The 23,441-nt window shown below is 39.4% G+C and overlaps 1 protein-coding gene across 1 annotated transcript; it reads right to left on the bottom strand.

Moving 5' to 3' along the window:
• Positions 1–16,749: 16,749 nt before the first annotated feature.
• On the bottom strand, positions 16,750–23,295 carry LOC133632814 (UDP-glucuronosyltransferase 3A1-like). The gene is made up of 10 exons (XM_062025515.1): positions 22,531–23,295; positions 22,075–22,176; positions 20,617–20,737; positions 20,355–20,518; positions 20,117–20,281; positions 17,967–18,175; positions 17,745–17,890; positions 17,577–17,662; positions 17,146–17,365; positions 16,750–17,078 (listed from the first exon to the last, which is right to left on the bottom strand). Exons 1-10 carry the CDS (start codon positions 22,610–22,612, stop codon positions 16,811–16,813), a joined length of 1,563 nt encoding a protein of 520 aa, XP_061881499.1. The 5' UTR covers positions 22,613–23,295; the 3' UTR covers positions 16,750–16,810.
• Between the last annotated feature and the right edge of the window lie 146 nt (positions 23,296–23,441).

Below are 23,441 nucleotides of genomic sequence, written 5' to 3' on the forward strand. Positions count from 1 at the left end.
AGATGTCTGATAATATCAGCCTGCCGATATTATCGGTCGATAAATGCTTTAAAATGTAATATCGGAAATTATCTGTATCAGTTTTTTTATTATCGGTATCGTTTTTTTAAATTTATTTTATTTATTTATTTATTTATTAAATCAACATAAAAAACACAAGATACACTTACAATTAGTGCACCAACCCAAAAAACCTCCCTCTCCCATTTACACTCATTCACACAAAAGGGTTGTTTCTTTCTGTTATTAATATTTCTGGTTCCTACATTATATATCAATATATATCAATACAGTCTGCAAGGGATACAGTCCGTAAGCACACATGATTGTGCGTGCTGCTGGTCCACTAATAGTACTAACCTTTAACAGTTAATTTGACTCATTTTCATTAATTATTAGTTTCTATGTAAGTGTTTTTATATTGTTTTACTTTCTTTTTTATTCAAGAAAATGTTTTTAATTTATTTATCTTATTTTATTTTATTAATTAAAAAAAAAAAAAGGACCTTATCTTCACCATACCTGGTTGTCCAAATTAGGCATAATACTGTGTTAATTCCATGACTGTATATATCGGTATCGGTTTATATCGGTATCGGTAATTAAAGAGTTGGACAACATCGGAATATCGGATATCGGCAAAAAGCCATTATCGGACATCCCTAGTTCCTATGTTGTATGTAATGTTAATGCAAAGCTTTGCCTTACATTCAGACACATACCTTATTAAATGACTAACATAGTCATAAATAATAACACAAGCTATATGTTTGGACAAGACAAAAAACCCAGTGAAGGCGCTGTGCAAATCTTATGGACCTGCAAAAATGCATGTGAAATATCCGACACCTTTTTCACCAAGTCTTAGACTTAGACTTATCGGAACATTGTGCCACGAGTTCCCTCCATTTTCTCCGGTCTCTGGCGGCTCTTCTTGCTTTGATTGATTGATTGATCCGTGCCAGTTTCACCAAGTACCACCCCAGAAATCATTTGGCTATCCAGTACCACCATAATGGCCAACATTGAAATGCAGAGTAGCGTACTAGGGCTAAGTACTCGTTAAAATCAAAGAGGTTTTATTGATAAAGTATATTTAAAGGCCTACTGAAACCCACTACTACCAACCACGCAGTCTGATAGTTTATATATCAATGATGAAATCTTAACATTATAACACATGCCAATACGGCCGGGTTAACTTATAAAGTGACATTTTAAATTTGCCGCTAAACTTCCGGTTCGAAACGCCTCTGAGGATGACGTATGCGCGTGACGTAGCCCGGCGAACACGGGTATGCCTTCCACATTGAAGCCAATACGAAAAAGCTCTGTTTTCATTTCATAATTCCACAGTATTCTGGACATCTGTGTTCGTGAATCTGTTGTAATCATGTTCATTGCATTATGGAGAAGGAAGCTGAGCAAGCAAAGAAGAAAGTTGTCGGTGCGAAATGGACGTATTTTTCGAACGTAGTCAGCAACAACAGTACACAGCCGGCGCGTCTTTGTTTACATTCCCGAAAGATGCAGTCAAGATGGAAGAACTCGGATAACAGAGACTCTAACCAGGAGGACTTTTGACTTCGATACACAGACGCCTGTAGAGAACTGGGACAACACAGACTCTTACCAGGATTACTTTGATTTGGATGACAAAGACGCAGACGTGCTACTGTGAGTATGCAGCTTTGGCTTCTAAACATTTGATCGCTTGACCGTATGTGCGCAACTTTTTTTTGCGTATGTACGTAACTTTTTTTTAAATATATAAGCTTTATGAACCTTGGGTTAGGTGAACGGTCTTTTGGGCTGAGTGATTGTGTGTGTTGATCAGGTGTTTGAATTGTATTGGCGTGTTCTATGGAGCTAGGAGCTAGCATAGGAGCTAGGAGCTAGCATAACAAACACACAGGTGTTTTTATGCAGGATTAATTTGTGTCATATTAAATATAAGCCTGGTTGTGTTGTGGCTAATAGAGTATATATATGTCTTGTGTTTATTTACTGTTGTAGTCATTCCCAGCTGAATATCAGGTACCGTGAGTATGCAGCCTTGGCTGCTAAACATTTGATAGCTTGACCGTATGTGCGCGTCACGTACGTAACTTTTTAAAAATATATAAGCTTTATGAACCTTGGGTTAGGTGAACGGTCTTTTGGGCTGAGTGATTGTGTGTGTTGATCAGGTGTTTGAATTGTATTGGCGTGTTCTATGGAGCTAGGAGCTAGCAGAGGAGCTAGGAGCTAGCGTAACAAACACGCAGGTGTTTTTATGCAGGATTAATTTGTGGCATATTAAATATAAGCCTGGTTGTGTTGTGGCTAATAGAGTATATATATGTCTTGTGTTTATTTACTGTTGTAGTCATTCCCAGCTGAATATCAGGTCACCCCCGGCTCTCACAGCATCTTCCCTATCTGAATAGCTTCAACTCCCCACTAGTCCTTCACTTGCACTTTACTCATCCACAAATCTTTCATCCTCGCTCAAATTAATGGGGAAATTGTCGCTTTCTCGGTCCGAATCTCTCTCACTTCATGCGGCCATCATTGTAAACAATAGGGAACTTTGCGTATATGTTCAACTGACTACGTCACGCTACTTCCGGTAGGGGCAAGCCTTTTTTTTATCAGATACCAAAAGTTGCAATCTTTATCGTCGTTGTTCTATACTAAATCCTTTCAGCAAAAATATGGCAATATCGCGAAATGATCAAGTATGACACATAGAATAGATCTGCTATCCCCGTTTAAATAAAAAAAATTCATTTCAGCAGGCCTTTAAGATTGTTGGCCACTGTAACAGTTTAAACAGGAGCACTGTGTTTGAATACACATCCATCCATCTCCTTCCTCTTATACTACACTGCAAAAAGTCAGTGTTCAAAAACAAGAAAAAACAAACAAAAATTAGGGGTATTTTATTTGAACTAAGCAAAATTATCTGCCAATAGAACAAGAAAATTCGGCTTGTCGAGACTTTCCAAAACAAGTAAAATTAGCTAACCTCAATGAACCCCAAAATACCTTAAAATAAGTATATTCTCACTAATAACAAGTGCACTTTTCTTGGTAAAAATAAAGAGACCTTTTTGCTCAATATGTTGAAAAATATTCTTAAATTAAGTAAATGCTAGTGCCATTATCTTGACGTAATGAAATGCATCATGATTATTTTTTTTCATGCTTGAAGTAAGAAATTATTACTTTAAAAAAGTAGTTTTATACTTGTGAGTGTTGATGACACAGCTTTGCAACAGTTGATATTCTAGTTTCAAGCATGTTTTACTCAATATAGGTCATAAAATCTCAGCAACAAGCTGTAATATCTTACTGAGATAATTTAAGACCAAAACCCTTAAAAGAAGTAAAACACTCTAACATAAAATCTGCTTAGTGAGAAAAAGTATCTTATCAGACAAAAAATAAGCAAATATCACCCTTATTTGAGATATGTAATCTTACTTAGATTTCAGTTTTTGAAATGTAAGCCGGGCCACAGGGGCAGCAGCCTAAGCAGAGAAGCCCAGACTTCCCTTTCCCCAGCTATTTTGTCTAGCTCTTCCCAGGGGATCGCGTGGCATTCCCAGGCCAGCTGTGAAACAAAGTCTCTCCACCGTGTCTTGAGTCTTCCCCACGGTCTCTTACCGGAGGCGTTCGTGGGACATTCTGACGAGAAGCCCAAACTACCGAATCTGAATCCTCTCGATGTGGAGGAGCAACGGCTTTACTCTGAGTTCCTCCCGAATGAGCAAAGGGAAATAAAACACTGTACTTTAATCAAGCGATTCTAGATTGAGCTTACATATCACAGTTTGAGAATCACTGTCCTACACAACAGGTTCGATGTGCTGTAATAATAAACCCACTGCAAAATAATAGTCAAAGATCCTTTATATGGTAGGAGAGCTCTGCTGTTGCCAAGAACTGACTGCAAAGACACAAGTTAAAGATATTTCAAATAACAACAATGCACTACTGTTTTTAGGAATCTGATGCAAAAAGTGAGTTGGAACCTGTCCTGTCTGATGACATTAGTGGCATGCATTTTAGTCAGTTGAATAGGCCTCAACACAACATATGCATGTACATTATGTTCCAAGATCACCTGCGAATGAAAAAAAAACACTAATAATGGACGAGAGTATAAAAAAAAAGCACTAAAAATTAGAGATGTCCGATAATATCGGCAGTCCGATATTATCGGCCGATAAATGCTTTAAAATATAATATCAGAAATTATCAGTATCGGTTTCAAAAAGTAAAATTTATGACATTTTAAAACGCCGCTGTGTACACGGACGTAGGGAGAAGTACAGAGCGCCAATAACCCTTAAAGGCACTGGCTTTGCATGCCGGCCCAATCACATAATATCTACGGCTTTTCACACACACAAGTGAATGCAAGGCATACTTGATCAACAGCCATACAGGTCACACTGAGGGTTGCCGTATAAACAACTTTAACACTGTTACTAATATGCGCCACACTGTGAACCCACACCAAACAAGAATGACAAACACATTTCGGGAGAACATCCGCACCGTAACACAACATAAACACAACAGAACAAATACCCAGAGCCCCTTGCAGCACTAACTCTTCCGGGACGCTACAATATACACCCCCGCTACCCCTTACCCCCCCCCCCCACCCCCACCTTAACACCCCCCCGCCCACTTCAACTTCCTCATGCTCTCTCAGGGAGAGCATGTCCCAATTTCCAAGCTGCTGTTTTGAGGCATGTTTAAAAAAATAATGCACTTTGTGACTTCAATAATAAATATGGCAGTGCCATGTTGGCATTTTTTTCCATAACTTGAGTTGATTTATTTTGGAAAAATTTGTTACACTGTTTAATGCATCCAGCGGGGCATCACAACAAAATTAGGCATAATAATGTGTTAATTCCACGACTGTATATATTGGTATCGGTTGATATCGGTATCGGTAATTAAGAATTGGACAATATCGGAATATCGGATATCAGCAAAAAAGCCATTGTCGGACATCTCTACTAAAAATGCTTATCGATGTACTGTATTTGATACTCTTAACCCCAATTGCCTCTTATAGTCATTAAACACATTGTAAATTACGTTTCACGCATTAAAAAGGATCACATTATACAGTATTATATTTACAAATCATGCGGTTGCACAACATCCCGTCATGTTATAGCATCTTCCATGCAGGAAAATGTTAAGGGAACTGGCTTACGAGACCTGCAGATAGCGCCATCAAACCTGACGTTACCATAAAAAACATGATTCACAATATGTCATGACGTGGACTCTGGTGACGCAAATTGCTGCGTGGGTTGTTTTCCCGAGATGCAAAACGACTTGACTGGACATGGCTTGAAGGTAAATACATGTTTAATTATGACTATAAAAAGGAATAAACGAAAAGCGCACACAAGGCGGAGAACAAACTTGGATAGGAAACAAAAACTAGCACAAAGGCAGAAACTATGAACATGAAACCAAAAAGACACTTAATATGACGTGAAACGATCAGCATGAACTATGGTATCAAGGGTATCAATGGTAACAAGGGTATCATCAGGTAATGTCGCCAGCCGACTGCCTGGCAACTACAAGCTTAAATAGTCTCTCCTGATTAAAACAGGTGCGTGAGTCCAAACAGGTGAAAAACAATGAGTTACCATTGTGACCAAACAAGGGAGCGTAAACAGGAACTAAAAGAGTCCAAAAACCAAACAGAACATAGCCAAACAAAACATGACACAATAAAAAGCAGATAAATGACATCAGTGATTATGCAAATGACATATGACATAATTGCACAAATAGAAACGTGTTATAGCTGCGTTATGTCAATCAATCAATCAATCAATCAATGTTTATTTATATAGCCCTAAATCACAAGTGTCTCAAAGGGCTGCACAAGCCACAACGACATCCTCGGTTCAGATCCCACATCAGGGCAAGGAAAAACTCAACCCTGTGGGTTGACAATGAGAAACCTTGGAGAGGACCGCAGATGTGGGCGACCGGTGCAATGGACGTCGAGTGGATCTAGCATAATATATGTCAGGAATAGGTGGCTGCTACAGGGACGAGCTGCAAGCAAAGTAAAGCGTTCTGTTCCGACCACGTATGATTTCCCTCATTGGGTCAACAGGAATATAGGAACCATACGTTGTTAAATCCTTTCATTCTTGAAGATCTTGTTGGTGGATGTGGACGCGCGACGGACATGCATGTTTGTGTGAGACAGACGTAATTGGCAGCCAGATTGCCAGTCATTCGGCCTGAAGAGCAATTTTTTTTTTTTTACAAATTGTATTTGTGACAAATATTGACCCTCTCTTAGAGATAGAGTGAGAAGCTTTGTCATTCGAGAGGAGCTTAGAGTAAAGCAGAGGTGTCCAAAGTGCGGCCCGGGGGCCATTTGCGGCCCGCAGCTAATCGTATACTGGCCCCCCACACATTCTGCAAAAATTGCAAAATTGATAGTACTGCAAAAATTTAAAAAAACATTTTAAAATAGTGGAATGAGGTGAAATCTAACGAGAAAAAGTTGCAATGTTGACACAAAGCTGCCATGCAGGCTGTTTTTATTCTCTTTTGTCTTTGTTTATTTATTTATTTTTTGCCATTGCTCGAGAAAAAAAAAAAAAAAAGAAAAAAAATCTATGTTACAATTAATTATTACTTAAAAAATGTCACTTTAAAATGTTTTATGTGGAAAAAATATTGCATATATTGTGTGGTTGCTATATAAAAACATCAACATTTATTTGACAAAAGAGCATAAAACAAACAAAATAATAGTTCAAATGTAAAATCGACAGATATATCTGAAGTTGATCTTGTAATTTAAGTGTGAAAAGTAAAAAAAACATAATAAAAATGTATCACTTTATGAGTGGGAGACCTTTTGGATCCCAAATATATTTAGTGGGATTTTATTTAACTTTTCACTGTGATTACTCAAAAATATTAAAGAAGTCAAATCAATGGTGTCCTGCATTATTGATCTTTTAGGGCTCTAAATACTAAATACTGCATATTTCAGTTTTACTATAAAAATCAAAGTTGTCTTTAAAAGAAAAAGGCATAAAACCTGTTTTTTTTTACTTGATATCAACCTGAAGTTGATATAGAGATATACTGTAAAAAATAATAATAATAATTTGACTTATTTTTAACATTTTAATGACTGAGACCCTTGACCCTTGATTGGAGCCCTAAAGGTTAAAAAAAAAAATCTAAATATTTTGTTATGGTTTGAAAATGAAAAATATCAAAATGGCCCCCGTATGCTTAAATTTTTCCGTGTGTGGCCCTCAGTGGGAAAAGTTTGGACACCCCTGGAGTAAAGTCACTGGTCCTCCACATCGAGAGGAGCCAGATGAACCATGAATTGATTAACGTGGACCCCGACTTAAACAAGTTGAAAAACTTATTCGGGTGTTACCATTTAGTGGTCAATTGTACGGAATATGTACTGTACTGTGCAATCTACTAATAAAAGTTTCAATCAATCAATCAATGAGGTGATTTGGACATCTGGTCAGGATGCCACCCAGACGCCTCCCTGGGAAGTGTTTAGGCGTGGGAACGCCTCGGGATCCCAAGGGAAGACCTGGATCGAAGTAACGGGAAGAGAGAAGTACGGACTTCTCTGCTTAGGCTGCTGCCCCCGCGACCCGACTTTGGATAAGCGGAAGAAGATGAATGGATGGATGGACAAATATGGACTTTTTTTGGTTAAATCTATTTTCTTAAACCTATTGTTATATGCCCACCATGCATGATCTTATTTTTTGGTTTATTTTTAAAATGTTGACTCAATGACTTACTACTTTAATAAAACATTTGCTGGAATTTAATTTTCTGAAATGATAATGTTTAGCGCACCTGCGAGTGCAAGCCACATATTTGAAGATAAAAGATAGGTATCAAAATATTTTTGAGGTGGTACTTACCATTTCTTTAGGGGGAACAATAATAAATGCGCTAACTGGAAAAAACAAAAACAGATGAAACAAAAAGCATATCATGTCCACTTATAAGTGTAATTATGGGCTCATTGAGCCTACTGACCATCAGCATCTGTCTGGTCTGGAGCCTCCTGTGCCTCAGACTGGAAGTCTCTGCAGAGAGTGGTGAGGACGGCGGAAAAGATCATCAGGACTCCTCTTCCTCCTATCGCAAAAAGCCGCTGCCTGACCAGGGCTCAGAAAATCTGCAGAGACTCCTCCCACCCCCACCAAGGACTGTTTTCACTGCTGGACTCGAGAAAGAGGTTCTGCAGCCTCCGTAGCAGAACCTCCAGGTTCTGTAACAGCTTCTTCCCTCAGGCCGTAAGCCTCTTTAACGCTTTAAAATAATCCCCTCAATCCCCCCAAAAAATGGATTAATATGCTGGAATATAAAGACAATATAACATACATCCATAAACGTGGATGCATATGCAAATGTGCAATATATTTATCTGTACAGTAATCTATTTATTTATATCTGCACCTTATTTGTTTTTTTTATCCTGCACTACCATGAGCTAATGCAACAAAATTTCGTTCTTATCTGTACTGTAAAGTTCAAATTTAAATGACAATAAAAATGAAGTCTGAGTCTAAATCTATTGTAATGCTAAATTGAACCACTAGATGGCGCCTTAACCTGCCAACAATTAAGGACTTTGAAGTACAGTAACTCAATTGATTATGTCTGGAATACTTTCTGTGTTGTTTTCTTTTTGCAAATGTAGACATCATTCATGATTATAGGAAGGTAACATTTTAGATTATTCCCAAAAAGTATACATATAATTGATGCTGTCTCTTATAGTATACAAAACTGCAATGTTTTGTATAATACTGTATATGGAAGAATAGAACACACATATTGTACATAGAGTATAGCGTGGACATTATGTTAAATATTCTTTCAATATATTTGTTGATGTGCTTGGGCCAATTCCACTCCTGTATTGTGTTGCATTGCATGACAGATGCAACACATGTGACCACAGTTTGTTTTGTGTTGGGTTTTTTTTTTTTTTTTTTTCCAACATTTTGTGCCAACTACTGCCAGATTCTTCCTCTGCTCTCGTCTAATTTGTTTGCTTTCATTCCTCTTCTGCTTCATTGCTGTTCCAACCCACCCTGACTCTCCCCCCCACTTGCGTTATATTATAATGCTTTGGCCGCTGTGCCCTTAGATTGCGTGCGAGGCCGAGGAAGACATACTGGCACCTGCAACTGCCAGACACAGGAAAAAAAAGGACAAATGAAAGGAAGAGATGGCATGAAGGATTGGACAGCTGAATAGAGTAGGGAGGGGGGTGGGGGGAAAGAACATGCCGTTCTAATTGGTCATTCTTCGCTTGCTAATTTATCTTTTCCTCCCACAACCAAAACCCCCAACACAGATGTAAGGCTGGGAAGAAGGGCAGAGAAAGGGGAGGGCTGCTGGTGGTGGTGACGGTGGCAGTGTGGGAGACCCTTCCAAGACCTTTTTACCGCTCTGACCGCTGACCCTGAACATTGTTTTGCCTTGTTTAGGGGTGGGAAGCAGACTGTGGTAACAAGCAGGGGAGGGTGTAGGGGTCAGAGTTGAGTCCTGCAGGTGTGGGTGCCAACTAAAGAGGCTGAAGGCCACAAGGCCGACTCAACAACCCCCCTTCCACAAACTCACCTACAGTGCTCTCATACAGTCGTGGTCAAAAGTTGACATACACTTGTAAAGAACATAAATGTCATGGCTGTCTTGAGTTTCCAATCATTTCTACAACTCTTATTTTTTGTGATAGAGTGATTGGAGCACATACTTGTTGGTCACAAAAAACATTCATGAAGCTCACAAAAATTTAGCTGTTCGACCACAATACCCAGCAATATGTTTGGAGGAGAAAAGATGAGGCCTTTAATCCCAGGAACACCAAACCTACCGTCAAGCATGATGGTGGTAGTATTATGCTCTGGGCCTGTTTTGCTGCCAATGGAACTGGTGCTTTACAGAGAGTGAATGGGACAATGAAAAAAAGAGGATTAACTCCAAATTCTTCAGGACAACCTAAAATCATCAGCCCGGAGGTTGGGTCTTGGGTGCAGTTGGGTGTTCCAACAGGACAATGACCCCAAACACACGTCAAAAGTGGTAAAGGAATGGCTAAATCAGGCTAGAATTAAGATTTTAGAATGGCCTTCCTGACTTAAACGTGAGGACAATGCTGAAGAAACAAGTCCATGTCACAAAAGCAACACATTTAGCTGAACTGCACCAATTTTGTCAAGAGGAGTGGTCAAAAATTCAACCAGAAGCTTGCCAGAAGTTTGTGGATGGCTACCAAAAGCGCCTTATTGCAGTGAAACTTGCCAAGGGACATGTAACCAAATATTAACATTGCTGTTAGAGATGGCCGATAATGGCTTTTTTGCAGATATCCGATACTCCGATATTGTTCAACTCTTAATTACAGATTCTGATATCAACCGATACCGATATATACAGTAGTGGAATTAACACATTATTATGCCTAATTTTGTTATGATGCCCCGCTGGATGCATTAAACAATGCAACAAGGTTATCCCAAAATAAATCAACTCAAGTTATGGAAAAAAATGCCAACATGGCACTGCCATATTTATTATTGAAGTCACAAAGTGCATTATTTTTATTAACATGCCTCAAAACAGCAGCTTGGAATTTGGGACATGCTCTCCCTGAGAGAGCATGAGGTTGAGATGGGCGGGGTTGCCGTGTCGGGGGTCGGGGGTGTATATTGTAGCGTCCCGGAAGAGTTAGTGCTGCAAGGGGTTCTGGGTATTTGTTCTGTTGTGTTTATGTTGTGTTACGGTGCGGATGTTCTCCCGAAATGTGTATGCCATTCTTGTTTGGTGTGGGTTTACAGTGTGGCGCATATTTGTAACAGTGTTAAAGTTGTTTATACGGCTACTCTCAGTGTGACCTGTATGGCTGTTGACCAAGTATGGCTTGCATTCACTTGTGTGTGTGAAAAGCCGTAGATATTATGTGACTGGGCTGGCACGCAAAAGCAGTGCCTTTAAGGTTTATTTCCGCTGTGTACTTCTCCCTACGTCCGTGTACAGTGGCGTTTTAAAAAGTCATACATTTTACTTTTTGAAACCGATACCGATAATTTCCGATTTTACATTTTAAAGCATTTATCGGCCGATAATATCGGTAGTCCGATATTATCGGGCATCTCTAATTGCTGTATGTATACTTTTGATTTTATAATTTAATTTATAAAAGAACCAAACATCATGAATGTTTTTTGTGACCAACAAGTATGTGCTCCAATCACTCTATCACAAAAAAATAAGAGTTGTAGAAATGATTGGAAACTCAAGACAGCCATGACATTATGTTCTTTACAAGTGTATGTAAACTTTTCACCACAACTGTATGTGCTAGGGATGGGCAATACCACACTTTTAGGATTCGATACGATACCGATACTTTTTCTTGCATTTTCATCGATACCGATACCGATACCAATAATTTCTTATTGGCAATTTTTTGTCAGTCAAAAATATTATTACTATTGTTATTATTTAAGACAAATCACAAGACAAATACAGACCATTTATACCACATTTACTATGGTCAATATATAATAAAAGTACAATTAAAATAAATAACATAAATATGAAAAATAAATTAAATATTATATATAATAATAACTATATATTATATATAATAATAATTAAATATTAGGGCTTTCCAATTAACAGTCAAATCCAAATTGCAAGAAGCTGCAGTTATTTTTTAAAGTTTGTGATATAATTAGCAATTAATGAAATATGAAATAGGCTAATGTTTTCGAAATGTAAGAAATCATGTAACAGATTAAAACCAAAATCACATTCAATCATATATTCAAGATTTTCTTGGAAAAAAATAAAACTGTAATGCAAAGATGAAGAATCTCCAAATTGTATGTCTTTCTTATCTTGTTTTAAATACTCAAGCAATTTTCAACTAACAGTAAATTCCCCTGTGTGGAAATTATTTGAATTTAGGATAATCATTTAAACAAAAATATTCAGTAAACATTACTAAAAAAAAAAAAAAACAATGCCTGTTTTAAGTCAACAATTGGACAACACTGGATATGCCTGGCTGCATCGCTGTCGGCTGGCTGTGTGTGTGTTGCACGTTGACGACGCTCATTCGCTGTCTCCTGTCACGTGACTGGGCCAGCTCTATACTCTGCCAGGTACAGGGGTGTCCCAGCACATAGTAAGTTAAGTAAGTCATCAAAAACATCTGAAAGTGATGCTTGCACCCCCCACACGCCGTTTTTTGGTTTATATCGATACTTTTTTCAGAAAAGTGATGCCAAATGAGTAGCGTGTGAGTATCGATATATCGATACCACAGGATCGATACGCACATCCCTAGTATGTGCACATACCAGGGCAACAGACTTATAATGAAGCAGCGTGGAGGTGTAGGACAGTGTGGAGCACAAAAATGTTGGGAATGCTAAAATATTGCTTGAAACACTGCCAGTACAGTCAACAAAGGTTTTGAGATGGCCACAGTTTCAACTGGTTACAGATGATTTCTATTTTACTTATTATTGTTATTGACAGTGGTTAACTTCTTTTTACACTTGTTTGACAGTTGAATGTTCAAATGTTACTCATAATGGCCAGTAAAGGTCCAAAATATTTCTATTGACGGTAAAAAAGGAACTGTTTGTAATAAAGGAACAGATTATTTGTGTGTGTGTGAATGGGTGAATGTGGAAATAGTGTCAAAGCGCTTTGAGTTGAGGTAGAAAAGTGCTATACAAGTACAACCCATTTACCATTTATTTCTATTTCCATCACAGCAGTTGCTCACTTCTTTTTACGTTTGTATGGCAGTTAAGAAATGTTACTTAAAACAATGCCTGCGCAGAAACACAAGGTTTACGATGGAGACACGCTCCGAGATGAAATGTACAGTTTTAACTCAACTTGAGACAAGTTTTGAGACAAGAGATGTCTCTCGGCATACTGTTTGGTGGAATGTCACAGGAAAAATGTAAGATTTGCCCCAAAACATCTGGGGCCTCATGTAATAAGAGGTGCGTGGATTTCCTACCAAATCCAGAAAACGTTGTATGCACTCACAGTTTCAGATGTATTAAAGTGTGAGCGCGTATAAATCCAAGGCACATTTTTTTTTAACATCCCAATCAACAATGTTGACGTGCAGCTGGCCACTCCCTGTCTACGCCCTAATTTGAATACGCAAATCATATTTAGATTAGCCATGTGCCTGAGATCCCACGCTCGGCCCAATCAGAATTCACGACAGGGAGTAGTGAAGTGAAGTGAATTATATTTATATAGCGCTTTTTCTCTAGTGAATCAAAGCGCTTTCCATAGTGAAACCCAATATCTAAGTTACATTTAAACCAGTATGGGTGGCACTGGGAGCAGGTGGGTAAAGTGTCTTGCCCAAGGACACAACGGCAGTGACTAGGATGGCGGAAGCGGGGATCAAACCTGGAACCCTCAAGTTGCTGGCACGGCCACTCTACCAACAGAGCTATAGGAGGTGCTCCTTGCTGAAATGAAGGTACTTTTTGGCTGTCCAACGAGCAAAGAGGGTTGAGTGGGCTACCGTGAGCGAGGCTGTCAATGCTGTGGAGTCAGAGAACCGCACACAGGAACAATTAAGAAATAATTGGTACTACATCAGGAAGAAGGTGAAGAAGAAGATGGGTGTGGCCAAAACGGGCGAGGAGAACAGAGATAAAGTAGCGCTCTATAATATTTGATTTGCTCCGGCCCGGCTGCACCAAATGATAATATAAATACATTTAATAAAGTCAAATACAAATAAGGCAACAAGAGAAGTATCCTTCACTTCTCTTTTATAAAGTAAATCTGAACAGCCGATATGGGCATCTACATCAACTATATGATTTGCCTGAGTAGCTGGACAGAAAAAAATAAAAAAAAAACAAAAAAACATTTGATTTGAAATATTTTAAATTTAAATATGACAGCGTGTCAAAATATATATGAAAGACTTGGACTCTTGTTTGATTACTCAATGTATTATTACAACCTAGGAGAGCTATGTGTGGTAGCAGCCACGTGACACAAAAGTCGGGCCATTCCTCTACCGTCTCCGGTGCCATTAATGTGCCACAACCACCAGCGGCTGCTGTACGCTCTGACTGGCCAAGCACATGTGCCGGAGTAACAAGAACACATTTTGACAGCAATAGGTGGCAAAATGATCGCCGAGATAAATTAATAGACATCCTCACAAATATGAGTATGACTCATTAAATGCATTGGCAAAAAAGTGAATTTTGTGTCCTTGCCTCAATCTTTTACATTGTTAAAATCAAATGTTGGCAAAGCCCGAACGACCACCGTTGAGTGTCGCCAAAGTGTCCACAGCATGTAGAAATATGCGTATGTGAAGCATGAAGTTGGCGTGAGACAGTGCACATTTCCACGCTCAGTTCACTCTTGATACTTTGCCGTGGAAAAGGGTATCGCCAGGTTTTTGTGCGTATGCACGCTGAATACATAAGGCCCTTGGTCTTATTTGATAACAGTAGCTTTTAGCAAGAGATCGACGTATTGGGGTCACGATTCGATTATAAATAGATTTTTTTATCAATTCCACGCGATTCTCGATTCAAAAATTATATTTTTCCGATTCAAAACGATTCTCTATTCATTCAATACATAGGATTTCAGCAGGATATACCCCAGTCTGCTGACATGCAAGCAGAGTAGTAGATTTTTGTAACAAACTTTTATAATTGTAAAGGACAATGTTTTATCAACTGATTGCAATAATGTAAATTTGTTTTAACTATTAAATGAACCAAAAATATGACTTATTTTATCTTTGTGGAAATATTGGACACAGTGTGTTGTCAAGCTTATGAGATGCGATGCAAGTGTAAGCCACTGTGACACTATTGTTCATTTTTATAAATATCTAATGATAATGTCAATGAGGGATTTTTAATCACTGCTATGTTGAAATTGTAACTAATATTGATACTGTTGTTGATATTATTCATTTTTGTTTCACTACTTTTGGTTTGTTCTGTGTCGTGTTTGTGTCTCCTCTCAATTGCTCTGTTTATTGCAGTTCTGAGTTTTGCTGGGTCAGGTTTGGTTTTGGAATTGGATTGCATTGTTATGGTATTGCTGTGTATTGTTTTGTTGAATTGATTAATAAAAAAAAAAAAAATAAATAAAAAAAAAAAATAAATAAAATAAAAATGCAAAAAAAAAATTTAAAAAAAAATATAAAAATAGATTTTTTTTCAAATGTGAAGTGAAGTGAAGTGAAATTATATTTATATAGCGCTTTTCTCTAGTGACTCAAAGCGCTTCACATAGTGAAACCCAATATCTAAGTTACAATTAAACCAGTGTGGGTGGCACTGGGAGCAGGTGGGTAAAGTGTCTTGCCCAAGGACACAATGGCAGTGACTAGGATGGCGGAAGCGGGATCGAAACTGCAACCCTCAATTTGCTGGCACGGCCGCTCTACCAACCGAGCTATACCACTATAAAATGAGAATCGATACTAAATCGCACAACGTGAGAATCGCGATTTGAATTCGAATCGATTTTTCCCCACACCCCCAATAGTCACTGAATTTAAAAAATAATAATCAAAAAGATGATCGAGCGTGTCACCAACTTGTTGAAGCAATTGGAGTGTGTCATTGCAAACATGCACCATACTGAAACAGAATGAGTCGAACGTTAACCAAGAATGTTAAAATAATATCTAAATGCCTGACATGTATCATTGAAAATACGGAGAAGCTGGTGATGGTGTTTTGACAGAAAAGCAGTTTGAAGGGACAGCGTAAATGCTGTACATTATTACATTACTTCATAAAACTACTGTAGCTGTTAGATTTAGACAAACTTTAATGATCCACTAGGGAAATTGTTCCACACAGTAGCTCAGTTACAAAGGATGGAAAGGATAAGGATGAAAAGGATAATGCACAAAAGGGCACAAAAAGGGGGTGAAAACAAAAAGTATAAAGTAAACTAAAAATGTACTATAGTAGCAATATAAAATATAACACATATGTAATATTTACATATTATATATACAGTATATACTATATACTGATATATTATAGTATAATTATAGTAGAACATTCTACTGTATTGTTTTTATACAACATTTGTGATCTATACGTTTGTTTTTCTTTTTAAAAGGCATGTTACATGTCAATATTATGCCGTTTTAATGGGTCAAGCACAAGTTAAATTGGTTTCAATTATTTTCAATGGGGGGTGCTGATTTTACATACAAGTGTTTTGGAGTTATAAGCACAGAAACAATTAAGCTCATAAGTTGAGGTACTACTTTACTAGAGATAGATAGAAAATTTCCACTATATGTCATGACTGATGGAAATGGTAAATGGGTTAAACTTGTATAGTGCTTTTCTACCTTCAAGGTACTCAAAGCGCTTTGACACTATTTCCACATTCACCCATTCACACACCTTCACACACACATTCACACATTGATGGCGGGAGCTGCCATGCAAGGGTGAAGTGTCTTGCTCAAGGACACAATGGTAGTGACTAGGTTGGTAGAAGCTGGGGATCGAACCAAGAACCCTCAGGTTGCTGGCACGGCCACTCTCCCAACCGCGCCACACTGTCCCCGTGCTTGTTGTGTTAAGTCACTGTGCAGTCAAATGGGCTGCAAAGACTGTAAAAAATAGTGTCTTATACATTTATTAATCACTGACTTCACAGTTAGGCAAATAACTCAGTTATTAACATAAGAGCACATTTATTGTATTTTCTTTCTGTCACCTTTGCTTGTCTTGCTCTTGCAGAGAAGCCAGCAGAGAAAGACGGGCCCAGCCAGGCTGATTAAGAGAAGAAGAAGCAGGTCCAGCAGATATCTCTGGTACCATGGCTGCTGTAGCGAGGACGGCCTCAGGTGAGCTCCGCCTCCGCTTTGCAGAATGTGTTCCACCCACTGCACCAGCCGGAGTGCCGGGGAGACAGGATGGGATCTGTGGATGCTGCTGAGGGACAAAGCTGCGGACTTGAAGCTAGAAAAAGGGGGATGGCAGTGAGACATCTGTACACATCATCCATGACGGGCCTGTGTTCACCCACCTGGCATCCTTGATGATTGTTTGAATGGTTGAGCTAAGCAGCCTGCTGGTGATTTGCGTGGAGCTGATGGTGAGTCCTAAACCCTTTGCTTCAGCTCGCACCATGTTGTCAAACTGATCTCCAAACAGAGGGATGCCCAGCACAGGAACAGCGTGGTACACTGCCTGGAGAAGACTGTTCTGACCTCCATGGGTGACGAAGAGACGCATATTTTTATGTCCTGGGAGGAAAAATAGTAATGTTTCTTCTTGCGAAACAATTATGATTATGTTCAAGGGTTACATTGGTGCAGTCCATTTCAAAAGTTCCGCCTTTACAAAGACAGCAGTAGACAATATTATAAACAAGTCTCATTATGATGCAGTTCTACAAAGTGACCACAAGTACTGTACACCAGGCTGTATGTAGACATAAGACATTGTTATAAACACCTAGTATGTCATTGAGAGGAAGCCAGTCCACAAGGCGTACATTGGAAGGTTTGCTTAGGTGAGGTGGCCAAAGCTCACAATCATACCTGCAAACAAAAAATGTGGCATATAATGTAGGTATGTTGCCTATTCGTGTTAAATCGATTGATAAAAACTATACACTTATACCTCCAGATGACCCCCTGAGGGATCATGGAGAAGCCATCGACCAGCTCCACCAGAAGTCGGTCCACAGAGACAGAAGAGACCATGGAGCCCAGAGTCACAACAATGAACCCTGCCTCTCCGAAGCTGGAGACCCACAAGTCAAGCTCCTTCAACAGAAAGTAAACATTGTTAGGATCATTGTGTTACATATTAGAATGTAGAATTCTTATCAAGAGCAGACACCTGATCCAGAGGCTTGGCCACCTTATTGAGGAGACCCCCCACCAGCACGGTGTAAGGTAGAAGAGGCTGGGGGAACTCCAGGGAGAAGTCGGTGTTGAAGGCCCACAACTCAGCTTTGTGGTGGAACTCGTCCAGACCACCAGGTGGAGAGCCTGAATCGAGGTGGCGGTCAGCTACATCCTTAAACATGGACCAAACAATTCGCCGGCCTTTGCGTGGGAAGAGGCACAATGGAGGAAACCATAAGGACAGAAACAATTGTAACAATTTTGTTAGAAAGTGCAGTACTATTAAACTACAAATGTTTATCTACGGTGAAACCTTCCTGTTTTAACACTGCAAAGGTTGTAGAAGCCCAAAACTAAAATGCCCCACAAGTCGAAACCAACTTTAATAAAACACACACTTTAGCATACATCATGAGAGTCCAGTCCAGCAAGCATCAAACAATTATTGCTAGTTTTCTGCTAACAACTGAGCGTCAGTACGTTTGCAGGCACTAAAAAACTAATCATCGAAATAATTTAGTCGGAACCAGCTTTTTTTAAAACGCATATAAAAATACCTCAAATAAATCAGATTTGATTTTCAAGGATTCAACATACCAAGTAATTCTATTGCCAGTATGTATGTATATATACACATATATATATGTATATATATATATGTGTGTGTGTGTGTGTGTGTGTGTGTGTGTGTGTGTGTGTGTGTGTGTGTGTGTGTGTGTGTGTGTGTGTGTGTTTTTTTAAGGATCACTGTGATTTACTGTGATTTAACAATTATAATGTATCACAATCAATGTTGGTATAATTTTTGCTGTATTATTAGATACATCAGAGCTACATATGACATCCTTCCAACACCAGTTAACCTTCACCAGTGGTTCGGCGAAGACCCGGTGTGTGCCCTTTGTTCCATGCCAGCCACCCTCAAGCACATTCTCACAGGGTGCAAAACCAGTCTCACCCAAGGACGTTACACCTGGCGTCACAATCAAGTCCTAAAGACCCTTGCGTCCACCCTGGAGGACAAACGAGTAACCATCAACTCCCTACCACCACCAGCAGCCAACCACCAGCAGACCATTACCTTTGTCCGCGAAGGGGCTAAGGTAGTCAGGAGCGGCTCCATACCACCTGAGCGAGGCCAGCTATGCTTAGCCCGCGACTGGAGGATGCTGGTTGATCTTGGCCGGCAGCTTGCGTTTCCTCCGGAGATTGCTGTGACCACCCTGAGACCGGACGTGGTGCTCTGGTCCCCTTCACAAAAAAAGGTTTTCATCATCGAGCTCACAGTACCCTGGGAGGACTCAGTGGATGAGGCTTATGAGCGAAAACACCAACGCTATGCCGAGCTTGCAGCTGAAGCACAACATCGTGGCTGGAACACTGAGGTCCGTCCAGTGGAGGTGGGCTGCAGAGGCTTTGTGGCGAGATCTACCACCAAATTGCTTGTAGACCTGGGAGTCCGAGGCCAACGCCTGCGTATAGCCATCAAAGCTGCATCGGAGGCAGCCGAAAGAGGCAGCCAGTGGCTGTTCATGAGGAGGAAAGACCCCTGTTGGGCCCCCAAGTAGCAAGCCAGGAGGTATGCGGTCAGCTTAGGCTTGACTCAGGGAAAAGGACGCCCCTGCCATGCATAGTCCCATGAGAAGTCTGCTGTTCAACACCAAGCGACTCATGCTTAATTGGGATTGACGCAAGCCCTGGGCCGATCACCCTGTGGTTGGCCACCCCTGGAGAGGGCGTCTAGTGATAAGGCCGAAACACCCAGTGACCCAGGGGCACACTACTGATGATGCGTCCAAATTGCAAAACACCCATCCACCATTTCACCAGTCATCACCAAACACTCTCAAGTATGTGCCAGCACAAAGGAATTTTACAACTTATCCTGTGTTTTTGTAAACAGATACAAGGCTTTATTACTTAAAATCAAACATGCTCTAAAAATGTATGCATTTATAGTTCTGATTAGAACCGAAGCTGGTATAAGCCTCAAAGGCTAAACAAATACAGGTCCCAAGGGTTTTTCTGTTTTTCCCTGAGGGTACCTTGGAAATGACCACGGAACAATTAATCAGACAAACCTTTTCAAATCTGGACAAGTTGTAGATAGGATGTTCTCACTGTTTTGATATGTATCCTTACCTATTACACCTACAAGTGAGTAGAAAACATTCTTTGCACGACCCCACAGGCCCATGTGGTCAGACAGCTGGGAACTACAAACTGGCACTGAGGACAAGGATGAGGGAATTGTGATGGAGAGAGGACCGTTTAGAGTGCCGGGATAGAAAGCAATGAAGGGAAGACCTGGAGGAGGTAAAGCAGAATTAAATAATTGAAAAACACTAATCTAATACAAAGTTGAGTTAAGTGCTGGTACCAAGTTTGTGTGCTATGATGAAGGAGCAGGGGTTAAAGGCATCCAGGATAGCCATGTTATATTGCTCCCTCTGGAGGAACCTTAGTAGCTCGTGGTCTCCCAAGAGATGGTCACATTGATAGGAAAGGTGCCCCATGAAGTTCAAAAAGCCACTCAAGTTATCCCTGATCGAAAGAAATGCATACAATAAGATAACAATATGTGACAATATCTGTTGGGTCATGTTTATAATAGTAATGTAGTAAGGTTATTAGAGTGGTACCGTCCCAGTAAAAACTGTGCTTGTTGCTCCAAGAACCAGCCGTATAATTGTTTAATGTACTCTTCTCCTAAGGACCAAGTGCTGGTCTGGTAGCTGTCATTCCGACCAGCATAGGACAAACCTGAAGCCAGAGATGATTTTATATTAAAAGGATAATGAAAGAATAGTGTAGGTGACTTTAGCCCTGAAGACACATAAAATCAAACCCAAGGTGGGCATGATCTTGCCCATCACATAGTTTTATGTGACCCGTTTTATATGTGTCAATAAAGCAATAAAGTTTCTTACCAAACATGCAATACATGCAATAAATGAAAAGTTGCATGTAATGTATACAATTTCATATTTTTTCAAATGTAATATCATGTAATCAAAAACAATATACTAAGATATATTCCCAACATTTTTATACAAATACTTAAAATAACTGCTTGTTACCCTGATTTATGAGTTCAAAATAAGTTATATGAGTATATGTTATCCATCAATTTGTACATAAAAAAAAAATCGATTGCATAGGCAATTGTGTAATACTGTAATATCATGATTTGATTTGATTTTTATTAAGGATCCCCATTAGCTGGTTGCCTCAACAACCCACTAATCTTCCTCGGGTCCACAATTCAATACAATTACAAAGATTTGCATACATATTCAGCTACAAACGGCCCCTCTTCGTTATTGGCTGCATTAAAAATTTGCCAAAAGATATTCATATATAAAAACATAGTTATGAATTTTGTTTATCAAAATAATCCACAAAAAAACAAAAAATAGACGCATTGAAAAAATGTTTCCCTTCAGTTTATCGTAAAATTAACATATGTGATCCTTGAGTTTAAGATTTCAATTAGGACTACTGGCTTTCGATTTATAATTTTGTATTTTTGTCTAGCTGATTCAACTACTTTTTTCTATTCAAAGCATGCAGCAAAATGTCATAAAAAATACTGCATTACAGTAATGGCGGTGCCTTGCTGACGACGATAATGGCGTGTAATGTTACAAAAACAGTAGGTCGCATTTTGGCTTAGTTTTTCCCACAAAAAATGTTGATGTAAACACACTAATCTTTAATATATATTTGCAGCACTTTTTGGGAAGTTGGTATGTTTTTGTCATTACGACAATGAGTGTGATCTTTTTTTGTTTATACAGTCACTATGGTAAAAAAAAATAAAATCAATGTTACTGCTAATCATTGACCCATTTCAGTGCCTCATATTAATTAGAACTCCTTTAAGTTGATTTTGCCAGGTTAGGTGTTATATTATCTATAGCTGGTCTCCCAACATTATATGTATATTTCAGGTTGAAGTAGTTTTAAAAAATTGACTTGTTTAAAATGGGGTGCAAAATTTTACATTTACTGCATATTCCAACAGCAGTCTTTGGAAAAGCACATTAGGCACAAATGAGTGAGGATATTAAATGGTCCCATCAATTGAGGATGTGTACCTGTGATCACAGGGTTGCCCAGTTGCAAGAGCATGCGAACCTCGTGGCCGTGTAGATGGAAGTTGTGAGATATCTCGTCAAAAAGCAAGTAGTGGCTTCCTCCTGTATGGCAGACAGCGTTGTCAACAATAGCCTCTTTTGGCACAACTTGCTCTGCTTTTAATAATATCCACAACTACAGCCAGATACATGTTTCAATAATTAACTCAATTCATTAACTGAGTTTATAGGTAATGAATTGAGTTTAAAGATAAAACTGAGCATTTTATCTTTTCATAGGCATATTTTTATATCATTTTTGTCTTGTATCCCAGATTGCTGTTTCACAAATAATTGTGTTGCAAAAAGCATCCTACAACTGAATTGAGTTGCAGCGCCATACAATTTTCTTCTATTCTTTTGAGAGACTGTTATACGGGGTGAAAAATGCACCACAATGACTGCTCCGCTACTCACCAATTAGGCAGACAGTCAGGATCTTGGCAGACTGGAGCAGTGGGAGAGCCAGCAGCAAGCACATCCAAAACACAAGCCCCATGATGTTGGTGCCACACTGATCCGCAGCCAAAGTCCCGTAAATAGTCTTCCAGTTCAAAAATAAACTGCAATGAAAGCGTTCTTGTGCGAAACAGTCGCTATAGCCCGTCTTTTTTCAAATTCACAGAAATGTTTCAATTGGACTCTACTTCATAACAGTGGAAGGCAAGCAAAAAAAAAGCAAGTTCTGCAGAAAAGAAAAAGGTTTTGCATGTTTTGACAATCAAGCTGATAGGAGAAGGCATCTACAATATGTGAGGTTAATTGGCGGTGCTTTGGCGTAATGCAAATAAGGGGAAAGGTCCGACCTTAAGGCGTTGATCTGTTCTTGTCGTTCAGGAGGCTGCATGCCGGTCTGTGTGCATGGTTCTGTCCACAAGACACATGAGCTTCTCCGCTTTTCTCTAAAAGTCACATCGACCAGCATTGGACCTGCAGTGTTAATGAAAGGGAGGGACCAGGAGGAGGGGCGGCGGCGAAGGGGGGCTCAGGGTCCCCCAAAGCACTTCTTGAATCAAACTAGACAAACATAATTGTTTAAAAAAGACAAAATCATAGCGATATAAAGGTTCCATTTTTTCCCCGCAAGCACTGCCATTTGGTGGATAATATTCTTTACGCGACCCCATAGGTCCTTGGAGTTGGACAGCTGGGAGCTGCAAAGTGGTACTGAGGACACAGAGGAGTGAATTGTGATGGACGAAGGACTGTTAAGGACAGAAGGCGATGAAAGGAAACCCTGGAAGAGGTAAAAACGAAGGAAATAATTGAAAAATCCTGTGCTTTATCACAAAGTTTAGTAAAGTGCTGGTACCAAGTTTGTGTGCTAT

The sequence above is a fragment of the Entelurus aequoreus genome, linkage group LG17 (assembly GCF_033978785.1).
Source record: "Entelurus aequoreus isolate RoL-2023_Sb linkage group LG17, RoL_Eaeq_v1.1, whole genome shotgun sequence".
NCBI lineage: Eukaryota > Metazoa > Chordata > Actinopteri > Syngnathiformes > Syngnathidae > Entelurus > Entelurus aequoreus.

Bases quoted from the DNA above. Each gene is read 5' to 3' on its own strand.
- LOC133632814 (XM_062025515.1), bottom strand. From the start codon at position 22,612: ATGGGGCTTGTGTTTTGGATGTGCTTGCTGCTGGCTCTCCCACTGCTC. The intron at 20,282-20,354 runs GTACCAGCACTT...TACCTCCTCCAG, and splicing joins CATCATAGCACACAAACTTG to GTCTTCCCTTCATTGCTTTC. The intron at 18,176-20,116 runs GTAAGGATACAT...TCCCACGCAAAG, and splicing joins CTCACTTGTAGGTGTAATAG to GCCGGCGAATTGTTTGGTCC.